General features: G+C 41.7%; 2 protein-coding genes, 1 long non-coding RNA gene and 1 pseudogene across 4 annotated transcripts; 2 read left to right on the forward strand and 2 right to left on the reverse strand.

The window, feature by feature from the left end:
• Positions 1-10424: 10424 nt before the first annotated feature.
• Positions 10425-11857, reverse strand: LOC306924650 (beta-1,4-galactosyltransferase 1-like). The gene has a single exon (XM_079503234.1). The coding sequence runs from the start codon at positions 11851-11853 to the stop codon at positions 10900-10902; it is 954 nt and encodes a 317-aa protein (XP_079359360.1). The 5' UTR covers positions 11854-11857; the 3' UTR covers positions 10425-10899.
• A 1537-nt stretch (positions 11858-13394) lies between these two features.
• LOC306924653 (trypsin-like) lies at positions 13395-17532 on the reverse strand. Its single transcript, XM_079503237.1, has 6 exons — positions 17488-17532; positions 17156-17312; positions 16676-16774; positions 16211-16374; positions 15249-15385; positions 13395-13657 (listed from the first exon to the last, which is right to left on the reverse strand). The coding sequence occupies exons 1-6, from the start codon at positions 17528-17530 to the stop codon at positions 13505-13507; spliced, it is 753 nt and encodes a 250-aa protein (XP_079359363.1). The 5' UTR covers positions 17531-17532; the 3' UTR covers positions 13395-13504.
• Positions 17533-19182: 1650 nt separating this feature from the next.
• LOC306924666 (serine protease 1-like) lies at positions 19183-23024 on the forward strand (annotated as a pseudogene). The gene is made up of 5 exons (XR_013792517.1): positions 19183-19240; positions 19807-19960; positions 21606-21864; positions 22350-22486; positions 22717-23024. The product of XR_013792517.1 is annotated as a serine protease 1-like (transcript).
• A 2634-nt stretch (positions 23025-25658) lies between these two features.
• Positions 25659-26193, forward strand: LOC306924667. The gene is made up of 3 exons (XR_013790195.1): positions 25659-25774; positions 25982-26031; positions 26155-26193. It is a non-coding gene; the product is annotated as an uncharacterized lncRNA (long non-coding RNA).
• Positions 26194-27269: the final 1076 nt, after the last annotated feature.

The following is a 27269-nucleotide window of genomic DNA, read 5'->3' on the forward strand; positions in this document are numbered from 1 at the left end:
ATCCATTCTCTTTGGATCTAATAGTAATCTCAGAAAGGCAAATGGCTTCTTGGTTAGAGTGGGTGACAATGTTATCACACGTAAAGATGAAATTACCTACCTAGGTTCCATCCTGGAGGCTAATCTTTCCGGTGATAAAATGGCCACCAACGTAATCAAAAAAGTCAACCAAAGAACAAGATTCCTTTACAGGATCTCCTCACTGGTCAACAAAAACGCATGCATGCACCTCCTGGTACCACAGCACCTCAAAGGCCCTTAAAACTAGGCTCCAGACTTCCCAAAACAAACTGGTCAGGCTCCTACTTGGCCTCACCCCCCGAACCCACCTCACCCCTGCCCACTTTGACAGACTGGAATGGCTTAGGGTCGACGACAGAGTACAGCATCTTGCAATGGGTCTGGTCCACAAGATTCGATACTCCACCAAGATACCCATGTACCTGTCTAGATACTTCCTTAATGTTAACGAAGTCCACACCCACAACACCAGTGGGAGTGCAACGAACCATGTACAACCCAGATTCGGCACAAACAAGGGACTAAATTATTTTCGCTCCTATGCCACCAAAATGTGGAACGCCCTACCAACAGTCATTAAGACATGCAAATCCCTTGACTCCTTCAAAATCGCTCTCAAAGGGCACCTACGGACGGCTGCAATTCGAAACTGTCTCTTTTCCCTTTTTACCTCTATGATGAATTCCTGTTCTGTTCTTTGACTATATAGAAGTGTCTATTTGTACGTCTCTAAATGTTTTGATGAATTGAACATGGTGGACCCTCTTGTAAACAAGTGTAATGCTTAATTGGGTCGTCCACTCACAGTTAACAGTCTTTGTATTGAGTGTGTGCTTGAAATGTACTGTAAACTGTTATTTCAATCAATCAATCAATCAATGCGTTCAGGGCCCAATTTCAATATGTCCATGTTATTTCATGTGCAAGCTTTACCAACGCAACACAATGTTAGATCATCTGAACAGTAAAAGAAAATAACCACTGATATCGTAGTGCAAAACTATGGCACAGTGCATGGATTGCAACATGAAAAATCTATTGTATTTTCAAGTTCCCAAGCCACAAAAAGAAGCCAAACACAAAAAAGCCCCTTTGTTTGATTTTTGATTGTCATTTCCCTTCCCCTATTCGCATGTCCTAGGCTAGGGTGTGGTGTGACCGTAGCTACAATAAGCCCATAATAGGTGGACAGACATTCTACCTCTAATCTTTACAGATATCTTGCTCTATCAGGCTCCATTGCTTTCAGCCTTTCACCATAACAAAATGAATGGAATTCAGATGACTGTTTTATACTAGTGCAGGCTCTGAATACTAATTAGCAGTGAACAGTTTTAGCAATTAATGCGTTCTCTGTTGTGTGCTTTACTAATTAGTGTGGTTGCCCTAACAGGGCAGGGCAACCAGACTATTGTTATTGTACATTTGGATACTTTGCCGCACTACTCCTCCCACAGTTTTTGCTACTCCTCGTGTGCTTGTATTTTGCTAAGAGATCCGCTGTATAGTTTAATTGATATTAATTAATTAGTTCTCCATAGACTTATAATGGGGAAATCGAAGACTAAATTTAAGTATTTTTTTCCCTTGGAGACCGTAAGCGCCATATTTACAAGACTTGGGGGAAGGTTCATAATAATTATGAAAATTAATTGAAAGGGAATTACATCTGTCGGCCTCATGGTGGTGCTATTACAGCCCACTTCCCTATAACTCTTGAACCGTAAGTCGTCAAATCTAAATTTATTTTTCCATGGATTCCTTGGGTCATGATGCATTTCCACATATAGGCCACGCCCATTTTCGTCAGGGAAAAAAAATCCTGCAAATTTGAATTTTCTCCAAAACACACTTTTGGCTCCTCCTCCTACAGATTTTGTCCAAATCTCACAAAAATCGGCACACATGATCTCCGGACCTATCCGATTAAAAGACCAACTGTATTTTGGTAGTGCATATACTTCGGCCGTAATCGTCGTCCGAAGTTAGTACGAGGGGCCTATTTTACAAAAAATGCCACAAATCACGAACGGAATGTCCAAACCATCCCAAATTTGGGTTCAATCAACCAAGTTCCAAAAGCAATTCCATTTTCATCCATAGGGGGTGCCGCAAATGCGAAAAATGTAACCGATTGTTGCAAAAACATGATTTTGGGGGGATAAATTACTTACGCATGATCACAAGGTTGACGCGACATTGTAATTGGCTAGCAACATTAGTGGGAGGGGCCTATGTAAGCGACTGCGGCAACCACACTTTGCACTTTTTCAAAATTGCAACCTTTCCAGTTTATATTCATATTTGAATAGAAAAGAGAGGTCGCACACAATGCATCGCATCGCGACGCATTGTGAGCTTGTAGATCAGCTATTTTCAAATGGTCGAAATGTATATAGGGTTGAAGTGGTTACAGTAATGTATGTTTTTCTAATCAAAATGTAAATGTCCAAAGTAACTAGTAACTAAGGTTTTCAAATAAATCTAGTGGAGTAAAAGTACAAATGTTGGCTCTGAGATGTAGTGGAGTAGATGTAAATGTATTGGAAATTGGAATACAGTCAAGTAAAGTACAAATACCTCAAAATTCAAGTTCAAGTTCAAGTTCAAGTTTATTGGTCATTTAAAATAAACACACCTTATACAATGTATTCAGGGTATTTATTTTTTGTTGACCAAAAGGGAGTGTTTGGCAGAAGCCTCAGCTTATAATGCCAGCCCTTTTAATCTATTATACAATTGAAAAGGTGTGCCCAAAAAGCTGTGCGCCAGCCAGGAACAAAAGGCACCAGCTACTACGTCACTGACACACTGCAACACACACTGCAACAACCCACTAAACACACTAACACGTCACAGACTTACCCTCCGCGTCGATCCTCCGCTATCTACTCATGTCGCGCAGCACGCCCACACTCAACACCAGCCGCGTAAAAATTGTCATTGCACTGCCACTAAAGCCGCCTCCCGTCCAGACTCACAAACAATATCAATATCAATAATAAACACAAACACGCCACAAGCACCGACACCCCCGCCTAATTTGTTGCCAGGTCTATGAAAACAAGCCCAGAAAAAATGCCATTCAACACGCTACTTATAACTCGCTTACAATTCGCGGACCTGGCAACACTGCATCCTGTTTTCCCATTGGCTACGGTTGCTACAACACGCATTTGCACTGCATGTCGGGAGCAACACAGCTTAATGTAGGGGTCACCGATTGCTGTGCTACATCCCCCTCATGTTCTCACCACCCCGTTCGGCTACACCACACACACTCACCTACACAATTCTCCACATGCAACACAGGGCCCTTATTGGCTAGCCCCCTCACATGGCGATCCCCACGCAGCAAAACACAGGCCAGCCAGCCACACACACACACCCACACACACACAACGGCCACGTTCGGAAATATCGCACTGAGCGCACTGTGCAAATGCAATGCAAACTAATAGGCGAGTGTGCTTCGGTGCGGTATTTCCGAACGCGCCCATCTCATCGCCACAACGCGCGCAGTCGGATGCCAAGCTCTTCCGCGCATTATTCCTTTCCCAGTCTCACCACACCACGGGCTCATTGTAACCTCGCATCAGTGTCACTGCAGACACGTAATCACACTGTGGAGGATTTGTGACTGAGTGACTGTGTGTGTGTGTGTGTGTGTGTGTGTGTGTGTGTGTGTGTGTGTGTGTGTGTGTGTGTGTGTGTAGTTTGATTTCAGCATGTTTTACACTGCACAGTTGCGCAGTGCACACCATGGGACAAATCGGCTTTTCACCCCCTGCCACTGTGCCCACAAACGCATGTACAAGAGGAAAACAATCTAAACATTATATACTAACGTCAGCATCGGGCAGATTAACACACACAAGCGTTATTAGTTGAGTTTTCTTATTGAAGTGCCTCTGAATTGTAACTGTGCGTTTATGTCAGTCAGCGATGCGATCCGTTGTTATTCAGCCACCAGCAGCACCAGACGCACGGACTGGAGAGAGGCGACGTGTTTCTCTCCCTTCGGCTCATGTAGCCCTCATTGTAACTACAAATATTGTTCCCGAAGAAACAATGTGGGGTCACTGCAATCCAAAAGATTGTAGGCCTACTATAATGCAGTCAAGGTCCCCACAAAAATATACTACAGTATGTTCTGCTCCATTCTCAACATCTTTTGGTTTCCAAAAACAGTCACTTATTGTAAGTAAACAAAAACAGTAAAAAGCAGTTTCATGTGTGCTTATTTTAATTTATTTTAATTTGCTTTGATGTGAAAATAAAATACAACAAATAATAATAATACCCATCCGTTACTACATGTGAAGGGCACAATACTGGGTTTAAAAACACAGCTGAAACATGAAGTGGAGTCTGTCAAATCTCGCAATTTCCTTCTTCCCATTGCGCTGCAACGGAACTAAGATGAGCCGCCCGAAGGGCGGCGAAATTCTAGTATTCAACATAGCTATAAAGGATGAAGAATACAAACAAAAACAAAACAAAAACAAGACAAAAACAAGACAAAAACAAGACAAAAACAAAAACAAAACATACAATTGTACTTAAGTACATTATTTGAGTAAATGTACATAGTTACTTTCCACCACTGGGTTAACGGCAGGAGGATGAGTTAACAAAAACGTCAACAAAGAGAGAAGTATATGACCAAGCTGTCCGTCTGATAACAAAAAATATTACGAAAGAAAGGAGAGAGAAGTATGACAAGTGGTCAATGTTATCCTCAACTTCATATTGACATCTGTTGTCCAGATCATATCTCACACCAGGGCTGCAGGGCTGAATCATTCAGGCCGCGGTAGTCAAGTCATACACCCAGCCAGGCCACCCTATCCCTATACCCACACACGTGTACATTTGGATTACAACAGAGCCATAGAGTATAGACAGAGATGCCAGTATGGCCATACTGGCCCCATTCGATGGTGATGAGTATGCCAGTATGGCCATACTGGCCTCATTCGATGGTGATGATAACGGATGATAACGCCGATTTAATGGTATGATAACGGTCGAATGGGGTGCAGCATAAGTATGCATTTCTATTGGGTTGGTATGCGGTCAGTGTTATGGTTGGCTCAGGGAAGAGGACGACCCTGCCATGCATAGTCCATAGTGCCAGCCATTAGCTGTCCACAGACGGACACACGGACAGACGGACGGACAGAGTGCAAAACATATACTCTCCCCATACCTTCGCCTGTTGGAGACGACAAATCAAATGTATTTATCGTTTAGGACTTTAACCTATAGCTCATGGAACAGCATAATAAATGTAAGACTACGAACAAATTGCCCACACTTTCTCACAATGCCCATACACGGCCCAGCTCTTGTTTCACAATACACACACACACACACACACACACACACACACACACACACACACACACACACACACACACACACACACACACACACACACACACGGCTGTTGAACTGAACAACCGTGGCAGCATGCTGCAGGAAGGGGATGGAAAATAGACATTAGGCTAGAAAGGGCGCTCAGCAGGCAGAAAGCACTAGAGGTCCCTCAACATGGAATTGTTCATTATATATGGTGTTTATTGTAAGAAATAGGCCCCTACCATTTGATTTGGAAGGCAAACGGTATGTAATATAAACCTGTTTCATTGTCACATGACTCCTGAGATCATGTTTACCACATTTGATGAAACAAATCTGTTTCTGCAACAGTGACATTTGTAGATTTTATACACTTATGGCCTGTGGGTCTAAGTTTATTCGCTTTAATAGTGGCCCCTCATCTGAGACAAATGTGGAGTCGATCGGGCAACACGCTCATAATTTATGGTATTTTTCTAAAATATGCCCCTCCTGCAATTTGGGAAATTTGGAAGGCAATAAAGGCTAAATGGAATGGAATATGAAAAATGTGTGTGATACATATTTATCACATGACTCCAGAGATAATTTGTAGCGATTTGTGAGTTTTTGGCAAAATGTGTAGGATTAGTAGCAAAAAGTTGTGTTATAGGTCAAAACAAAGTGGGTAGTATAGTGCCACCATGATTCTGATCAGATTGAATTGCAATCTGCATGCAGCGGTGTCCAGACAAACAGCCACCAAACTACACAAGCCATTAGGCCAATAATGGCGGTATGACAAAGCAGCAAACAAACATGAGGCAACAGCCACACTATGTGGATCATGGCCTTTCATTTTAACTTTACCAGCAACAATCTCAATTTAAAAGCAGATAACATCTAACTTCCTTGTGGCAACACTAATCAGGTTTTCATATTAGCGTGATGATCTAGAGTGAAGGAGCACCTTCAACGTCCCTTGCTTTGACAAAAGGGTGACCGAATCGCTTGGTCATTAAGCTACATGCCGATCGATGTTCTCTAATCACTATCCTTAGATTATCTTACTTCTGCTCATCATGGACGACTGGGATGTAACAGTGGGCCTGCTTAGGCTACCTGCTGTAAATGTTTCACCATCATCAATAGATGCATATTGCTCACTATAAATGGACTGTACATAATGATCCACGTTCAATGCTCGAGACCTTTGACTGACAGTAGCTCTGACCAATTGCGTCAAAGAGAAAAAGTTTGAACCCGCCCCCCCGGGAAACAAGATCCATACACAGCATCTCCAGACTCAAATACCACACGACAGTGTGATTTGAGTCTGGCTTATTAGCCAGGCTATCACATCATATCCACACTGTTTCATCTGATATTCTGTAGCAGTATACTGTTTTATATTTTATCTTTATATATTATTACCTTACTTACAATTATTTTGTATGTCTCTATTCTTTACCTGTATGTGTTATGTGCTGCAGTGTTGCTATGACACCTGAATGTCCCCTTGGGATCAATAAAGGATAAGAGAGACCAAGCAATGTGGTTTGGCTAGTTTGACCAGCATGATCCAGCACTGTTAGTGCTGGATCAACTCATATAACAGCGACAATATGAGCCTTGCTTTCCTTCTCACAGTCAGAGATGTTTTTGTTGTTTGCCCATAGTCTGAATGCTGCAACGTGAAGCCGTCTAAGCCAGGTTCCCAACTATTACTACGGACCGGCTGACAGTTCATAAAATGTTCGCGGACCGGCATGGCTGGGCAGTGGGGGAGCGGGGGTGCGTTGCGGTCGCGCATCATCGTACCAAAACACGGAAGACAGTTGACTGACTTCAAGTAGCCTACCCACTGCTATATTATTATATCACAACATAATGTTATATCATTGTCTATGACCATATCATTGATTCTGGTGACGCATGGTTATAGATTCACGTCGGGAAAACTTGGGATTCAATCGCCTGCCAGTGGGACATGTCCCGGCGTACGAGCACAGGTACACAAGTGGTTGGGAACCTCTTCTCTAAGCCAATGGGAGATAAAACCCATAGTGAGCTTGCTGCACCTGGCAGTTATGACGTGAGTCATTCTTGTTTACAGTCTATGGAGCCAACACAGAAACAGTTGAGATGAAACAGACACACCCTTGCCTTGTATCTGTGTCATGTGGGTGCCCAACACTGAGCTATATAAGAAAGTGCCCATTAGGAGATCAGAAGCAATGCAGAAGTGAGCAAATGACTACAAATTATGGTAGATTATTTTGCCCCATTGAACCCATTATTCACAAACCACATACAGTATCTTTAATCTTATGAACATTCTGATACTTAAATAGGAGACTGGAAGCTGGAAGTGAAACCATTTCACGGGTGTGTAGCCTCAGCCTGGAAGGTGGTATCTTCTGTATTAGGGATAGTGGGCCAACATGCTCAATTACAGCACCCTGAGGACATGGAAACATAATTCACATCAGAAACAGTGTTGCCAGATTTTGCAAGAGAAACAAGCCCAAAAGAAGGCCACGTGATAAGGCCACGTGATAAGGCCACGTGATCACACACACAGATGGTCCTCAGCAGTTTTATCACTTGAACCCTATATATGCATTGGCTATTTTCAAAAAGTCTTGAAAAGATTTTTGTATACATTTTAACTACACAAATCATGTATGAGGGTCCCTGTCATAAAACATTTGTCAGATGGGAGTGTGCGGGCAAATACATATTGATTTGAGTCCTTTACATGAAAGTGTCAGAGAACCACTGGTTTACTTTAAACAACATTGGGGTGGATGCCCCCAAAATACAACCTAATACAGTCTTTTAAGGGTCTTAAAAGGTTTTTATTTGGTTCCTATATCAATGGTTTAGCGGGGGACCCCTGGAACAACCTCAAGGCCACTTTGAGAACCGCTGTCCTATAGGGCCAGGCACCCGCGTCACACAGATACAGGCAAATCAATCTAAGTTTGGGGGTCTTGTTCCCATTGTATTTAGTGCCTCATATCATGTCTCCCCTCTGCACTTGGGACTGGGCGTGGCAAAAGGCAGGTCAGACAGCAGAGACAGAACACTGCCTGAGACAAGACAGGTGACTTTTGCACACACACACACACACACACACACACACACACACACACACACACACACACACACACACACACACACACACACACACACACACACACACACACTCAATCGACTTGTTTGTCTTGTTCTGATGGTACATGTTTTGTTCCTGATGTGACTGTATCTGTGCATTTGCCTCTGCCCCTCCCTTGCCCTGCTCCTATTTCCCCTCAGCCCAATGTCCTCTTCACTCTCCCTGCCCTGAGGCCAAGAGTCTGACTGCACTGTGTGCCACCATGCAGGCAGTATCACACGACAAGTTCTGAAGGGAAGTTTAATACATACTTACATAGAGAATATACGCAGTAAGAACACATGGCGTGATCACCAGAAGATAGGAGACAAGGACAAGAACAATGTGGAATAGAATGTGTATCTCGTATCATTGCGAGATGCACAGGCAAAGGGCTATCAATTATGCTTATGAAAATGAGTGATGGGATCCACACAGTCTAGCAGATAAAGGTCATAATTCAGACAGTTGTTAATTCATAGTAAAGACAAGTTAATGTGATCCTCATCTCCTGCATTTGTTTGAGTTCCACTTGGGTCCTGAAACCATTTACTGACACAACGTTACGAAAAGAACTGGCATGTTTGAATTATAAAGATCTGAAAAAAGTTGCAATGTGCTTTATAGCCTGTAAAGACCCGCACGCATACTCCAGTTTTAGGTGATACCGGTAGGCTATACTAACCTTTTCGGTGGTTATAGTCAAAACAGTGGGATGTGTTGGGTTACCTTATCACAGAGTATGCAAATCATTGAAGGAGGGGAGGGACTATCACAGTCACACATGAGGACGTAATATAACAACACATTTTCTCTTTCTTTTGTTAGTATCCACAATTGTGTATTTTTTATGGATTTCTCATTTCTGGGATTCACCAATTAAATGTTCTTATTTTTGCTCTTCTAAAAATACATTGTACTGACATAAAAGGGGGAAAAACATCTTGTCTTCAGTCTACTGATTGATTTGTCCAATGCAAGGAAAATACGTTTTACATTTGAGGAACTTGAACAATACATGACGCATACTGGAGAACTTTCCCAGCATAGGGGGGAGTCTTAAGGAGTAGTCTATAGCTGGGTGCAGATTCTTGAAGATACACTGAGAAAGGAACATCCGCACTCTCTTATTATATAGAGTATAGTTTCTTATGAACTAAACACACGCAAACGTTGCAGTCTACTGCGTGTTTTCTCAAAATAAACAAGTTCATAAGAAACTACTCGAGAGTGTGTATATTCCTCTCTCAATGACTCATACTATCATATGTTTATAGTATATCTTAATTATTATAAATAATTATAATTATTTAATTATTACATTTGTGGGCTAAACAACTAAGCTACTATAGTCAAAACTATATAAAAATCATTGGATGATATTGCATGCATTCATCTCTTCAGGTTCTTTTATTTTAAATTGCTGTGTCCCTCCTCTAACAAATGTGTTTTTTATGTCAGTACTCTAGAAAATCACAATTAAATTCATCACAGGTTTTCCCCACAATCTGCAGTTTATTTTTTAAATAAATACAAGTAAAAATGACAAATATAAAAAATAAACATGTTTACTTTATTCAAATGTATTAACAGTGCTTTTTTTTTCTTTTTGGTCATGCAGAGACGCTATATGGACCTGCCAGTCTTTGCACATGCGCAAATCCTCTTATTTATTGTTTAGGGTTTAAGTAATACCTAAATTATCTATGCTAATGAAAAATAATCAGCCATGCCCATGCCACTCTGATTTATGATCAAGTGTGGGATTCGTCATTCAACACAAGGGTAAGAGCAGATGTTAAAAACATTTGGTGAATCTGTGAATTGACTTCTCTTATTTTTCTCTTGACAGAAAATTAAGAGCAAATATAAGAGACATTTAAGAGAATGTTGCGGCTTTCACGTATATATTCAGTATCAGTACTATACAAGAAACATGTGAATCAAACAATGCAATTAAAAACCATTTAATTATGAAATAGACATTTGCTGAAAAGTAGGCGTCTGTTCCTTTTGGAACAAAACAAGTCAAAGCACAGAGACAAAAGTATGTGTGATGATTTTGAATATCTTCTTGTACAATGAAGTAGGGCATTCATCATTAATACTAAACTAAAACTAAACTAAACTAAACAAGCAATTATATAAACCTGTCTCAACTTAAATGTTTAGAGTGGGATCAAATAAGACGTAGGCCTATACACCAAGGTTTTGGGCAACCTGATATTGATGGATAAAGGAAAAAGTCATGACTTGAGAGTTGAAAATGTAAATGAGCTGGGTGAGCCTGGATCAATTAAGAGGATTCGCGCACGCACGCACACACGCGCACGCACGCACACACACACACAGTCACACACGCACGCACGCACACACTACGGGGTGCCAATGTCGACAGTAATAAAAGTATAAAGCATGTCTTTCTCAGTCTCAACAACATGGTATACGAGGGAGTTTATTCCATCGCTGTCCATGGTATGTCTTATTTTAGTCAGCACTTTTATGTTATTCGGATTAGGTTCATTGTTTAAGTCTCTTGCATGTTTGATCATTGTGTATCTGGCAATCTGTGAATTAGGTCGAGAAATAGCCATGCCTTTATAAGTAATACGCAAATACATAGCATCATCCTCACCACCCCATCCCCAGAAAGAATTGGGGAAACCATTGACTTTAACGAACTGCGCTTTGGAAAGGGCTATCGCTCCACCAATGAGTTGGTTGTATCCCAAACTGAAGTTGAACTTATCCACGGCCACGGCCAGGTGCCGAGGTTGGCTGTAGCACCTGTACGGGTTGCGGTCGTCCATGGGAATAATGTCCACGTCGTGGAAGATGAAGCAGTCATATTCATTTTCCTTCAGCGCCTCGAGGAAGCCCGCGTTCATCAGCCTAGCTTTGTTGAACGTCCCATCCCCGTGCTGGTTGATGACATAGAAATCATATTCTACTTGCTGCCGCTGCAGGAAGGGATGAAGATAATGAAGCAGATACTTCATCTGATTATGCCGGTTGCGAAATGGCACGATCACCGCCACTCTCTGCACGGCGACGCACTCCCGGGGCTTGAATCGCCCCCCGAGCTGAAGAGCAGGGTTCTCCTCCTTGACGGTGTCTAGACTCATTGTCTGGTTGAGGTCCACGGGGAACGGACCGGACAGGTGAGGTGAAGTATCGGGGCACCGTCCCGTGTTGGTCTCGTTCTTCCAAATCCATCTGCCGTCGCGGACGGCGTCCTGCCAAGCCGAGTGCCAGCTCTCAACTCTGTTTGTAACAGGTGATTCGGCATAGGACTTAAAACACAGCAAGACAAAACACACTAGTATCATTAACGTCAATAATGTGAGCCAGCGTTTTGTCCTCATTTTGATTAATATTTGGTCAAGGAAATCTTCGCCTGAAGATTATTAAAGCCTTGGATATTCGCATGCCTAGTGCCTACTATAGCTAAGCCTATACTACGAAATGGTCAAAGTTCATTATGAGTCAAACAAACACCCTGGCTGATTCCCGTTAAATAGTTCAACCTGTTGGTGTCACTTTTACATGTCACATGACTGTTCTCAAGTTTCTCTCCCCTCTCTCTCACCTCTGGTCGCACACTGTCTGACAGCATCTTTGCAATTAATTTGGTAAAAAGGTTAGAAACGAATCAAATAAACATAGGCCTATATTTATAGTTCGAAGTAGTAGCCTACATTATAATATAATTTAAAAAATAAATCACACCTGTGTGAAGTGAGGGGTGCTCTTATCATCGTACATCATCATGATGTAAAATAGACAATATGCCTATTTTGCTCAGACATGACGTAAAATTCTCCATTCATTGTTGTTATAATCATGAGTTGCCCATGTCTGTGTACTCTCCTCTGTGTACTTGAACTTGACATACAGTGTACTTGATATGTATTGTGTACTGCCTGAACTGTAGCATATATAGATAGGCTACGAGAGACATCTCAGCGGCAGCAAGGTCAGCCTTGCTGCAGTAGGCACGTTATTTTGTCTCATATCTTATTGTCACGTCATTATGATCCAGCACTATATGTTCCCTGTTGTGTAATAAACTTTGTGAACCTTTAGCGTGATACCGTCTCGTGTCCCGTTAAAATGCCACAGACGAAGAAACAGTCTAAGTCCACACTATTTATCCATAATGTATAAATGATAGATAAGGGGTCAGGACATCGAGGCCTTTTCGTGGAGGGGTCAGAATGAAATAGACCATGTTCAGGGTGTGTTTACTATAGCATTAAAACTTCTCATTTTCCTGAGAAGATAAAGCCGCTGCCTTGCCTTGTAGATGTTATCTGCATTGGTCTGAAAGGTGAGTTTATTGTCTATGGTTGTTCCCAGATATTTAAAATGACTGACCTGCTCCACTTCCTCCCCACTCATAATAACAGGCCTAAAGACGGACCCCATGGTGTTAAAAAGTCTCACACTATAACACTCTATATAAGGTCATGGTTTCAGGTTGTTCATGCAATTGATTGATTGATTGATTGATTGATTGATTGATTGATTGATTGATTGATTGAAAATTGTATTAACAGTTTGCAGAATGGGTACAGTTCAAGGAAAGTACAGGTCAATACAAAATCTTCTAAGAGGATAAAACCAGAAAAAGACTTAAGACAGCAAGTGGAATGCTGGTTAGACTGTGGTACAACTATCCAATGATATTCTATTGAAATCACTCAAAGACAAAATAAATGGATGAGTATGTTACTACAGGCTTTATTGTGTGTTTTACACTGTGTTAACTCTGTGCCATCCAGATGTAAGAGACAGAGAGACATCATCCGTGATAGGGTAATGGAAAGAGCAGGAAATAATGCATGAGTGGAACATGAGTTGTAATGGAAAAAGGAATGTGGTTAGTCAGGTGCAGTCTGTGGTGGGTAAGGAACAATAGGTAGAGTATAGAGAAAGATGGATGGGAAGATAGGTGCAGATGCGGACCAGGAGAGGTTTTCAGGGGTTGGCTGCCAAGGTATCTTGGATCCAGTAATGAAACTCGCACACTTTAACATACACACCAGGAAAGCCGGGCACAGCGCACCCCTGGCCCCATGACACCAGGCCGTGGAGTTCTCCAGAACACACCAGAGGACTGCCAGAGTCACCCTGTCCAAAACAAAAAGAGAGTGTCACAGTTAATTCATTTTTCAACTGGTTTTGTCTACTGCTGTAAGGATAGATTTATATGATATATCATCTACCACTGTTTTAGCCCCACCATGACAATGTGCATTGCACATCTATACAAATGTTCCATAAAGGCACGTGGAAGTTGGGATGTAGGTTTATACTCTATTTTGTAGTTACACGTTATATTGTAGTGGTAGTAGTTTAGCTTTATCATAAGGGCTGTTGTTATAGGTTTGGCAAGATATATCATAGCATAAGAGAGAAACAAAAATCTGGCTGTCCATACTCATTTGGTGCCCTAAACTTAAAGCTTATAAGCAAGCTCAAACTTTGTTTTATCTCTGTGCTTATTTCTTGATGTGACACCCAAACAATACATTAATGTATTGCAAAGTTTTTTCCGGATGGCTAATAGCATCATAGACCATTATCCAAGTGGAAAGTGAGTCTGGAAGATGCTAAACCTGTTTCATAAGCAATGTGGAACAAAACAAATGAGTTGTGCCAAGCACAACCAAGTCTTCTATTATGGAAAGATATACACGTGCAGATGGCATACAATACCAAGCTAGAATACTGCTTAGTGTGGAAAATTGCCAGGGAATGTAAATACATTAAAATTAACTATTTCTCATACTGTGTATGTATGTGTATATATATATATTGACTACAAATGTTGTCCTTTTTATTTTGTCCGCCTTTAACCCATTCCAACAATTAGGAGCATCGTGCTAATACACAGACGCAATAGATCACAGGAAATCAACACGACTGCAAAGCAAGAAAACAAATATACCTAAGTGTATTTGATATATTGAATGTACATTTTACACATTTATACCACAATTAATGTAATTAAAGCTACAATCTAGGAATTATTTCAATGAATAAGATATGTCAAGTCAGAGTTTTGTTATTACAATAGCATATCTGTAGTGGTTGAAAGAGAGCTTCCATTGAGACATGTTGATCCTGGTGCCAAGTAGGACACCTACTGGTTAACAATGTCAATAAAGTTATTGGAAGCAGAACGCACACCGGATTGAAGTTCAGACCTCTTTGCAATTACCATTAATTTTATGCTTTTATGAAATGCATTTACGTATACTTTGGTCACAATTAAAACATTTATTTGTTTATTTGTTTACATTTCTGCCTGGCCTAGCTCAACTAAACTGTATTAGTTAACTAACCCCCCTTTCACAGCATGGTGCATTAATAGTGAAAATAACTGATCTATAAGATCATGAGTTGTGAGCTTGTAAATCAGTTATTTTAAGTATTTTTGAATGCTTTTACTTTTTTTAATGACATGCCCAAAATAGTGATTGATTACTATTTCATAATTTTATTAAATGATTGACAATCAATATTTCTGTATACTCAATTAAATTGATTCGTTTGATTAACCGTTTCGCGGAAATTCACATCCTTTCAGTGGTGTGATAAGAAGTTTCCATTATCAACCGCTGTAGCTGTACATAAAGGCAAACTTTGTCAACCACAGAAAGCAACCTTAGGTCAAAGTACTGTGTATTTATTCTTGTCTTTCTGAGGCAGTACTTACGTTGCATGCATCTCGGCCTCCATCCATGTACCCAGCACACACCATCCGGCGAGAGATCATACCGGGGTAGGCATTCTCACAGTCGGCTTCATCCGTAATGGGCACATCCAGGCACTGCAGAAGGACGGGCATGTTGACTGAAACAGGTCAAACACACAATGAGAAAGTTATAAACGGCTGTGCACATCTATCAGAAAACATACAGTATAGTACAGTAGCTGGTTAGTCCATTTTCTATTTTATTTTTCAAAACAAATGGGGAAGAAATATTCTTATTGTAACTGTACCCTACAATACCAAGCAAACATATAGTGTGTAAATCTGAAGGTGAGAAAAATCTATTAAGTTTGTGTTATGTACCCTGTCATATCCAACGTCATTGATGGTAAAGAAAGAAACAAACGGTATCGTGGAAAAACACAATGCACTGTCAACCTTTTAATTTCAAGGACCCCCATTTTGAGATGCATTAGGGATCAGGCCACGCACCCTAGTTTCCTTTAATTTGAATCATGTGGAAATTGGCGTGACTCCTATGTGACTTCTTGTGACCTCATTCGTCTATGACGTATCTATGATGTATGACTTCAAATGTGGGCAAGCCCGATCCGAGCCCCATTGACTTCCATTATAAAAGTTAGTAAATATTAAAAAAATATAACACAACATTAGTGAAGGTACTAACGTACCTATCCTACTGGCAGTTTGCACAAGACATTTGGCACAGATTGGTCCAGTGGTTTCACTGGTTTGCAAGATTAGCTTCAGGCAAACACAGACATCAGGCACAGACAGACTATAGCCTCTTATAAACGGCTAGCCTCCCTGCAGAGCCACTTCGTAAAAAACGTCCATGGGGTCGCGATATAATTTCACATACTTTTACATAAATATGATTATAATTATGCTCTAGTGTAATTATTAATTATGCTACAATATAAAGATCAGTGGTATCAGCTCACCCTCCTCTCCCACGGCAGTGTTACCCCAGCCAGACACAGAGCAGGGCATGCCCCCCATTGGACAGCCCGTGGGCAGAGGGATGGGTGCCACCGCCTCAGTCACCTCCACAGGGTGGTAAAGCTTGATCATCATAATGTCATAGTCCAGGGTCTGGTAGTCATAGCTGGAAACAGGTGAATAATTAAGGTGTGTATTGGTGGATGGAATTGGATCATTGTTGTTAGAAGCGTCGTGATTTGTTATGTTTAGATAATATACATTCAGAAGAAAAGGCCTAACTTCTAAATTATATTGGTTTTATTATGTAGAGGGCCAAATACATTAATTAAGGGGTAGAGTCTATACAAATGTCTTCATCGAAAATAGCCAATCTATAAGATCACACACAACACAGTTTGTAGAGCTGACATTTTCACAGAATAAAGACACCAGGGGTTCATGTGGGTAAAGAATGTTTTGCTCACTCTGAGTGCCAAATGATGGTGTCTATCTTCACCAGCTGCTCGGTGCCCTCAAACACACGGAGGTCGTGTTCTCCCAGCATGACCTGCATATAGTAGGGACTGAGAGAGGACAGGATGGGTTTATAAAAAGGTAATTTGCTGTCTATACATCTATAAACATTGTATATTATTTAACCAGTAAGACGCCCTGAGGGCGTGTCACGAGGCCATATATGGAGCGTGTCACGAGGTGTGACTGACTGACTGACTGACGGGAGATGCAGGTTTTAATAGTAAACTGCGACCTACAGTCGCAATCACTGTGTGTACAGTATGTTTTGCCTACTTGTATTGTTAAACTAGCTGTATTGTACTGTATGTGTATATGTGGCAATAAACACCTGACCACACCATCAAGGTACATTGAATACTAAATACTAAACCAAATTCCTTGTATGAACCTCATACAATAAAGTGTTTCTGAGTTATTTTTATACTCACTTGTACCAACAGTGGGCGACAGAGAGCACCCACTGCTTGTTGATGAGCACGCCGCCACAGAAATGATAACCGTAGTTGAGAGAGGCCATGTAGGGTCGAGAGTGAGGCTCACACTCCTGTCCGCCAATGATCCTCCCATCCTCACGGGGCACTGCCGCTGTGACACAGAGGGGTTAATTAACAGAGGGGGAAATTAACTATGCAAGTCACACATTCACAACAATTCACAATGCATCGTAGGCTACTTGCACAGCTGGTTTTATATATATACACATATGCACTTGAGTGGACGCTTGTGTGTATTAGTGTGCATGTGTGCGTGTATGGATTACCAGCAGCTCCAACCAGCAGAAGAAGGGCCAGCAGTGTCATCATGATGCCTGGTGAATGATCAGAAGACACCGGGAAACACTGGCTCCTATTTATATCCAACTCCAAGTCCATTCTGAACCCCCCCCGACCCACCCCCTTTAATCAAACACCCACATCCCAGTCCTCACCCCCTCACCTAAACCTCCCCCAACCCCATCCCTCCCTCCCACCAAACTGGCACCCCTGTCCCTGGCTTGTTATCATGCCCCAATTCCCTTATCGGTCTACTAAAACCACCACCCCTCCACCGTACACACACCCTCACCCTCCTCTCCCATGGCAGTGTTACCCCAGCCAGACACAGAGCGTGCACACACACACACACACACACACACACACACACACACACACACACACACACACACACACACACACACACACACACACACACACACACACACACACACACACACACACACACAAAAGAATGGATCAGATTTACAATATAGCTTAATTTGAACGGAATATTTAACATTTGTCTTTTCCCAGGGATACCTGACCAAGACAGGCAGCAATAACACAATTATATTTTGATTCAAGTCCATGAGAACCTTAGATATTTACTTTTTCTTGTAAATCAAATGCATGATCAAGTGATGTCTGTTATCACTGCATGACTGAAGTAAAATGTGCTTAAATTCATATTTAGAAAATGTTTCGGATTCTGAGATGGAATGATGATGGTCATGGAAGGGGAATCTTCTGAAAGCTTCATGGGTAAAGATAATCAACTTCAAAATCTCAAAAGATAGGTCAAAATGACCTCTCAGTCATGCGAGTGATAAATTATGGGACTTCAAAATGTTCCACTTTTGTGGACAGGTGAGATGTTTCTCACGTCTCTCGGCTTGTTTTGAAGGGCAACCAGAAATACAACCTTATTGACAAATGTCGAAAACAGACTTGTCATTCATTTGGATGGCAGCCATCCCCAAAACTCTGTTTGGCTGTTTTCCTTTGGCCTGAGTTAATCATCAGAAGTGTGAAAATATAGACATGACCTTGGTCCTTGCCTTGGTCACTCTGTGGCACAAAGCCACTTGGAAGACAGTGAGTGAGACATCTAAGAACAACCAAAGCTGTTCCCAGTTTTTGCTAAGTGTATTGTATTGTTAATAGTTTTTTAGTTTAGCTTTTTATTTTATTGTATTATTTGAACCATATTTTACTTTGGTCATGTATCTGTAGTGTATTGTGCTGCTTATGACAATGAAAGCTGTATATTTAAAAATGTAATACATGTAGCCTAAAGTTCAACTAAGGACAAGATTTGAAAATTAACAATATTCTCGGTGCAGCGCAACATGTTCGTCTGCACTTGAATGTATGTCATGTTAACTTGCATTGCCCCTATAATAAAGTAAGAAAGAGAACATTAAATGAAGATCACATTATATAATGGCAATGAGAACACGGCGAGAGACAAAATAAAATGCTATGAATTAAGGTTACGTGTGAGTTTTCACAGATTGTGATGACAGGTCAATTTAGGAGATAGGGGGCATTTTCTGGGTGGGAACAGGGGCAGAGGGAGTAAACAGGTGGGGGTTGGATGGAGGGGGGTGGGGGGGTTCTGGTCAGCACACAGATATATGGCATGAGGTATAAATGCTGTGAATGACAGAACAGTCTTGTCCAGTTCGAGTAGAGGAAGACTTGAGTCAGGCTACAGGATGATCGGCCTTATCGTACTCACACTCCTGGGTGCTGCAGGTAAAACACACGCTCGGCCGTTCACATGCGTGCGCACTGCACACTGCGCGTGCACACACACACACACACACACACACACACACACACACACACACACACACACACACACACACACACACACACACACACACACACACACACACACACACACACACACACACACACACACAAAGACAATATGACAACAATAAGCAAGACATTCACAAATACAAATACTGTAGACACAAAAAGGAAATGAAATCAAAAAGACGAGACAAGACAAAAATTAAGGGAAACAAAAAAATATATAGTAAAAAAACAATAATAATAATTATTATTATAATACACTACTGGTAAAAGTTATATGAATAGTCGGACCGCCATATGAATGACTGACTGGACAATTAGTCCGAAATATCAGGGAGTCTCAGCTCATGTTTAAAAAAGGGTCCCACATTTCACTGAATTTTATCAGGGAGCCACCCTTATAGGATTAAACTTTATGCTTTACACTGGGGATTTTACTCTGTATATAGCCTGTATATGCGTTCTTCTCAATTGCCGTCTCTCCCCTTCCTGTCTTTCAGTGGCAGCCCCCATGGATGACAAGATAGTGGGAGGTTACCAGTGTGAGGCTCACTCCCAGCCCTGGCAGGTGTCCATCAACCTCGGCTATCACTACTGCGGAGGCTCCCTCATCAACGACAAGTGGATCATCTCTGCTGCCCACTGCTGGCAAAAGTAAATATTACAGTATGGCTTACTTGAGTTCAGTCAGTGGTTTTCAACCTTTTTCATATCAAGGCCTAATATTAATTCCACTGGTGGAAATCTCATCAAATGGTGGTCCACTGACCACCATTTGATGAGATTTAGCCTCTCGGATCCAAAACTGAAGAATATTTTGTTATTGTTGGATAAGATTTCGTCCACAATTCCAGAACCATTCCAGGAGAGACAACAGGCGAACTTGATCAAAATATAATTTGTATTATCTAACTGTGTAGACTTCTTGTAAATTAAACAATTAACAATAATCATACTATTGAGCACAATGAGAGCGTAAAATGAAACCATAAGGGTCCGTTTGGTTTCATTTTTCACTCTCAAGAGTTAAAGATCTTTTTGGTTACCAACTCCATCATTTAGCTGGGGACCACCTGGAACCCCCTCAAGGACCACTGGTTGAAAACCACACCTTTCCGGTGATAAAATGGCCACCAAATGGCCACCAACGTAATCAAAAAAGTCAATCAAAGAACAAGATTCCTTTACAGGATCTCCTCACTGGTCAACAGGAGCCCTCGTACAAGGTTTCTTCGATGCACCTCTTGGTACCACAGCACTTCAAAGGCCCTTAAAACAAGGCTCCAGACCTCCCAAAACAAACTGGTCAGGCTCCTACTTGGCCTCACCCCCCGAACCCACCTCACCCCTGCCCATTTTGACAGGCTGGAATGGCTTAGGGTCGACGACAGAGTACAGCATATGGGTCTGGTCCACAAGATTCGATACACCACCAAGATACCCATGTACCTGTCTAAATACTTCCTTAATGTTAACGAAGTCCACACCCACAACACCAGAGGGAGTGCAACAAACCATCTACAACCCAGATTCGGCACAAACAAGGGACTAAATTATTTTCGCTCCTATGCCACCAAAATGTGGAACGCCCTACCAACAGTCATTAAGACATGCAAATCCCTTGACTCCTTCAAAACTGCTCTCAAAGGGCAACTACGGACTAACCTGACTCCGCCAGATGGGGCAGCAGAGAGTCCCCCCTCCTGCTCCCATCTGGGAACTCTCAGGCAGACTTGATGCCTGGCCACAAAACGGCCTGGCCAATCAGAGGCGGGATAGCTGCTGCTGATTGGCCAGGCCGTTTTGTGGCCGGGCATCAAGTCTGCCTGAGAGTTCCCAAATGGGAGCAGGAGGGGAACCCAGTGTACTCTCTGCTGCCCCATCTGGCGGAGTCAGGTTACCTACGGACGGCTGCAATTCGAAACTGGCCCCCGTAAAATCGGAATCTGTATTGAGTTGTGCTTGAAATGTACTGTAATTCTGCAAACTGTTAATAAATATTTCAATCAATCAATCAATCAATCAATCAATCAAAGCTTTAGGGCATTATTTTAATTGGATTTCATATGTTTTGTTCAAGAGAATCAATGCGTGTCTTTTGAATAGATCTATAGATCTATCTAATAGATCTATAGATCTATCTAATAGATCTATGTGGGTTAGGGTTAGGGATAAATATAATTAAATAAATTCAAGCAGACACTCTCTCTCTTTCTCTCTCTCTCTCTCTCTCTCTCTCGTCTCTCTTACGTGAATTTCCCTGTCCCTGTTGTGTTTGGTCTTCTCTCTCTTAATTCAGCCCCTATTCCCTGATTGCCATCCTGGGAGAAAACCACATCTACAAGTACGAGGGCACAGAGCAGTACATGTCCGTTGATGCCATCTACTGGCACCAGAGCTACGATTACCAGACTCTGGATTATGACATCATGCTGATGAGGCTGGCCCATCCTGCCGATCTCACCGAGTATGTCAAGCCCATAGCCTTGCCCCAGGCCTGCCCCAAGGCCGGCGACATGTGCCTGGTGTCTGGATGGGGCAACATCTACACTGATTCAGTATGGTTTGAGAGAGGAGAAAAATATATTTTTATATATATGAAGAATTGTTGCTTTTTGTATGGAAAATCTCATCCCAATATATGTTCAGGAAACGGATGTGAGAAATATCACTCTCCTAATTATATTGTGTGTCCAGAAGCCGAAGATTTTGTTATTCGCTCCTGTCTGTGTGTGTGTGTGTGTGTGTGTGTGTGTGTGTGTGTGTGTGTGTGTGTGTGTGTGTGTGTGTGTGTGTGTGTGTGTGTGTGTGTGTGTGTGTTTTGATTCTGTACGTCTATGGTGCTATACCAGGCCTCTTTCTTTTTGGATTATAACCCTATTGCAAAATAAGTTTAACCGTATCAGAAAGGCTATTTCCCCGTCATGTCCTGTCCTGCCAGCTGGAACCCATGTCTCCAGCTGGTACGAGTGACCTACCCAGCCCTTTGTGTGGAATAAAGCTGTATTGTATTATGTCTCCACCTTTCTATCACACCATCCAGTGTTCAACCCATTTTACCTGCAGTGTGTGGATGTTCCTATCTTGTCTGATAAGGAATGCGATAATTCCTACCCTGGCAAGATAACTGACCGTATGGTGTGTGCCGGATACCTGGAGGGTGGCAAGGATTCCTGTCAGGTATTCAAAACATAATAATCTGTATGGCATGACACCGTAAACTGGTGGACCGGTGGTACACTATACAATAACCGCAGCTGTCCTGGACAAATATGTGAATTATTGTAAATGTTAATTTATTATTAATTCATACTGTGATTTTGGCTCTTTTGCTCTCCACTCACCCCTTCTCTTCTCTTGTCCTCTCCTCATCTGCCCTGTACCGTCTCCTTTCCTTTCCCCTTGCTCAGGGTGACTCCGGTGGTCCTCTGGTCTGTAATGGGGAGCTGCAGGGCATTGTCTCCTGGGGCACCGGCTGTGCTCAGCCAAACTACCCCGGAGTCTACACCAAGGTCTGTTCTCTGCTACCCTGGATCGACGAAATCCTCACTAACTACAGCTAGGCCCCCCACATCCCATCACAGGAGACGTGCAAAGGAAACTTTTGAGGGAGAACAACTGAGAGAGAGAGAGAGAGAGAGAGAGAGAGAGAGAGAGAGAGAGAGAGAGAGAGAGAGAGAGAGAGATGTGCCACTCTCCAGTATAGCACAGAAGGGGTTCCTGCCTTATCAATAAAATTACTTCCTTGATGCCATTTGTGCATTTGTTTTACTTGTGTATTTGTTCTATTTGTTTATTCAAAGATGATGGGAATACAAATAGTATGCATTAAAAATGCTGTCATGACTGGTATGATTGTTTCCTCAACACTGAAACAAAGAAGACATGCTGTGTAAGGAAGTCTGGTTAGCCACATTATACAGTATACTGTATAGATTATCACCTGCATTTGGCAAACTATTAACTATAATAGTACAGTATGTAGTATGAGAATGCATTTCTTTGGTTTCAACTCCTCGTCATTACAGCAATAAGACACAATAGCAAAAAAACAAAACAAAAACACAATCCTAATAATAAATAACAGTACTAAAATATAACACTTTAACATTTGCACACAGTATGGGTCTAACCCTAAGCCTGTACTGTACAGGGTTGATGGGAATACAAATTGTACAGTGTACAGTAAAGAAAAATACAGGCAAGCATTCCAGAGTTCCCGCAAAAGAGCCTGCAAAAGCGTGATCACCATTCATCAAAGGTGACAAGACAAGTTTTGGGAACAACTGGTCCTGGTACTATAATTCCTTGATCATTAAAGTGCTACTCCAGGGTGTGAGAATAAAGGTTACACTGCGAACACATGTGACATAGTTACAGTTTATCAGTCCTGAGAGTTTTCTTTTTTATATATAACCTGGAAAAAAATAATTAAGAACTCTTATTATTTACAATTGTGGTCTGGCAAAAGGCAAGGCCTCCTTGAGGATATAATTCAATATTCAAGTAAAAAAAAAAATATAATAATAATAAAACAAGCTCAAAATGACATACATAATGACACATACTGTATGACATCATATTTCAACATCTGCACGCACGCATGCACGCACGCACGCACACACGCACACGTGACTGCTTTGCATTACTTTAACGTTAGCTTACATCTTGTACTTGAAAGTTGACATTAGAATCCCTTGGTCAAATAACATTAGCGCGCGGCGTGACGAAAACAAGGATAGGATGATAAAAACTAGTGTTGGAGCTTGTAGATGATCATGTTTTGAGTGTTCATGCCGTTTAGACGATGGGTTGTTGCTGGCTGCAATGCTGTCGGCTAGAGGCAAAAAGTGTCTGGTTGCCTATAGAGACAAGGCAGCCAATCAGGACGATAGGTCGTCACTACGGTGAAAGCCGACCTGAGAGAAAAAAATAGACCAGCATGCTTTCCAAGCAGCTGGTAAAAAACCCAATATGATAATATATCACAAAACACTGTATAAAAGATTGCATTCGTTCACACATTATTACAGTTAACCTGGAGGCCCTGTGATTGGGTTGAATACAATGGCTGGATAGAGATTGAAAACAAACACATAATAGTATGTCAGAATACTGCTGTGTCAACATCTTTGTGGTCTCTGCTATGGTGCCTCCTCACATCATCACTGTCATGGTCTGGAATGACCATTCCCCCCAAACTATCACAGAGGCAGAGCACATGTAGCTTTGGAGGAGATATTGACATCATCAAATTTGGGAGTGGCTTTTAGTCAGACACGGCTGAATTTGATATATCCCTGTAGTTTTTGCCTAATAACAAGTAATAGTTTTAGTTTTGAAGTTGTTTTTCCTGAACCACTACTTGTTTAACCTCGCCTCACCAGGCTTTCCACCACCTCGGAGGAAACTATTACTACTACTAGAAACTACTACTAGAATACTACTTGTTTGCATGTAAATGTAGCACTGCCCCTTTAAGGGTAGTGCATAAAAGCGGTGGCCACTGGTTTGAGGCCTCGATCCTGTTGGAGAAGGGAAGTGCATGAGGGTTCCGCCCCAGGTGGAGGAGGAAGCACGGTGTGAGAGGGCGGATTGTTTGAAATGACATCAGGAGGGGAGAGTGATTTTGATGATTCGGAGGAGGACATGAGAATATCAGTGGATAGAAAGAGAAGGAGGGAAGAAGTGATTCATTCAGAATAGAAGAAAGTGAGCAGGAACAAAGCACTGTGGTAGGGATGAGAGCAGAGACAAAAGCTGATGGTGTTTTCAGATATCCACACGAGGTGGGAACGTTTATTGAGAAACAAGTCCGAAAAGTCAAGTCAGTGAGGGTAACCAGAAGCGGAATTGTGATCATCGAATGCAGGGATCATGAGCAATCATACAGGGCTATTAAAATTATGGAGTATCAGTTTGGTGAGTCCCGTATCCCAGTACTACACAGGATGCTGACACTCAAGAGTGCCGCTGACACTCAAGCCAGACGTTTTTCTACAAGTACAGGGTGTTTGTGAGAAAGGAGCAGAGGGAAGACACGAACTCCATATGTTTAACATTTAGAGAACTACAAGAACGAATATATGTTGAATAGGTCTATGTGATGTTTTTATAGAGTCAGCAGTCAGGCCTTATGAAAGAGCCCCTATAAAGATGTTTTTGTTGTCAAGATTATGGCCATGTTGCGTCAGTGTGCAGAGAAGTAAGACTATGTGGAAGGTCTGGAAAGTAGAAGTGCAACGAGGACTGTGATTCAGAAGAGCCAAAGTGCTTACACTGTAAGGGAAGTCACTTTGCACACACAGAACACTGTACATTGATAGTAAATACTTTTTGTAGGGGGCGGTAATGCAACAATAAGGATGCCAAGCACCATAAAATCCCATGAAGAAGAAGAGGCCTCCTGTTTGGCCTGTTGTGTTTGTTGGGGACCTGGAGGCATGAGGTGTACAGCCCTAGTACTTGGTAAGAAAACCTCAAACAAATGATGCTTTGATAATTCATTTTGATTATATGGGGATATATTTTAATAGTGACATTTAATTCTAGATGGGACGCTGCTGGAGTCAGTGAGTAAAGGGTAGGGGAATGGGTTTTAAGAGGGGTTTTGAACTTTTGACATGGGGACAATGTTAGTCAACTGTTAGCCTAATTTATCCTCTGTACTTCCAGAGCCTCCAGGTCTTTTACTGGTTTAACCACATCCAGCAACTCCAGTGGCTGTGGGTATTCAATGGGTCCCTTCTGTTAGTCATTCTGCTATATTGTGTATAACGTAATGAATTTGTATTGAGGGGTAACCATGATTTATTTGATCTATTGTACCCTCTGTTACCTTTCTGTAGGGTTTGATGGTCCCGAAACGGGCTAGCGGACAACTAACCTAACCTACAACCTTTCACTGTTTTTCCCACCATGCCATATTGTATGTGAGACTGGGTTTTACCAGATTGTTTGTTGGACCATGTGCCAGCCATAGTGGTGTTGAGGACATAGGCATATAGGCCTACTGGCCGAATACTGGATAACTCACCCCGGTGCTTGCCCGCTTTTCCTCCTGGAATTTTCCCCAGTGAGGGGGACAACTGTAATGCTTTTGGCTGTTTGTATTCTTTTTGGAATATTATTTTACTTGTATTGACCCTATAAACAATGTAGTATAATTTAGTATATGAGCTCAAACTACAACAACTTCCATATATATATATATTCTTATAGTCTGCTGTTGCAAACGTTTATAGTTAGAGAAATTTCCGTGAGGAAAACGGGTGAGTTGTCCTGTTACCTACTGGCCTAACCTGACTCCGCCAGATTGCGGCAGTGTTGTCCAGCAGGGGGAGTGCACTGGTTTCACCAGGCATATTTTGGATTTTGTTTGCTGTGATTACTTTTGCTGTGAGCCTGTGACAGTATTCAGTCCTGTAATCAAAAGATCAGAAACCCTAGATCTGTAGTATTTTGTTCCTCATTCCCTCAATGAACTGCTTCTATGGAGGGGAGAAACCATGACACCCATCTCTTTTTTTCCCTCATTCTCTCATGTGTGAGAGCAATTTTCAGCTGCCGAGAATGAGGAAAGAGTGCTGACAGAGCACACAAAGATGAACAGGCTGTGAGACCAAAGTTATTCTCGGCTGAACTTTTGGATTTAGGAAACTATACACTACCCATACCTGAGGTTTGAGGAGTTAATACAATACATGCATGCCTGTATGGTTGTCTCTAACAGTGGACATTTTTGTTCATGACAAAGACAATATATGTATTGTGATATATGTATTTCATGATCTGAAAAGCTGAGAAGCAGTACATTTTCTTGCAGCCTATAATTAATCTCAATTCTATTGAATAAGAAATGGATATTTTCGCTGCCATTTAAATTATAAAAGATTATTCTACAACAAACAAACCTCTTCATTATGATGGTTATAGAACTTCTCAGGCTAATAAAAACAAAATC

Source organism: Electrona antarctica (assembly GCF_951216825.1).
Source record: "Electrona antarctica genome assembly, chromosome: 6".
NCBI classification, from domain to species: Eukaryota; Metazoa; Chordata; class Actinopteri; order Myctophiformes; family Myctophidae; genus Electrona; species Electrona antarctica.

Bases quoted from the DNA above. Each gene is read 5' to 3' on its own strand.
- LOC306924653 (XM_079503237.1), bottom strand. From the start codon at position 17,530: ATGATGACACTGCTGGCCCTTCTTCTGCTGGTTGGAGCTGCTG. The intron at 17,313-17,487 runs GTAATCCATACA...TCTGTGTCACAG, and splicing joins TCTGCTGGTTGGAGCTGCTG to CGGCAGTGCCCCGTGAGGAT. The intron at 13,658-15,248 runs GTAAGTACTGCC...TGTTTTGGACAG, and splicing joins GAGGCCGAGATGCATGCAAC to GGTGACTCTGGCAGTCCTCT.
- LOC306924650 (XM_079503234.1), bottom strand. From the start codon at position 11,853: ATGATACTAGTGTGTTTTGTCTTGCTGTGTTTTAAGTCCTATGCCGAA.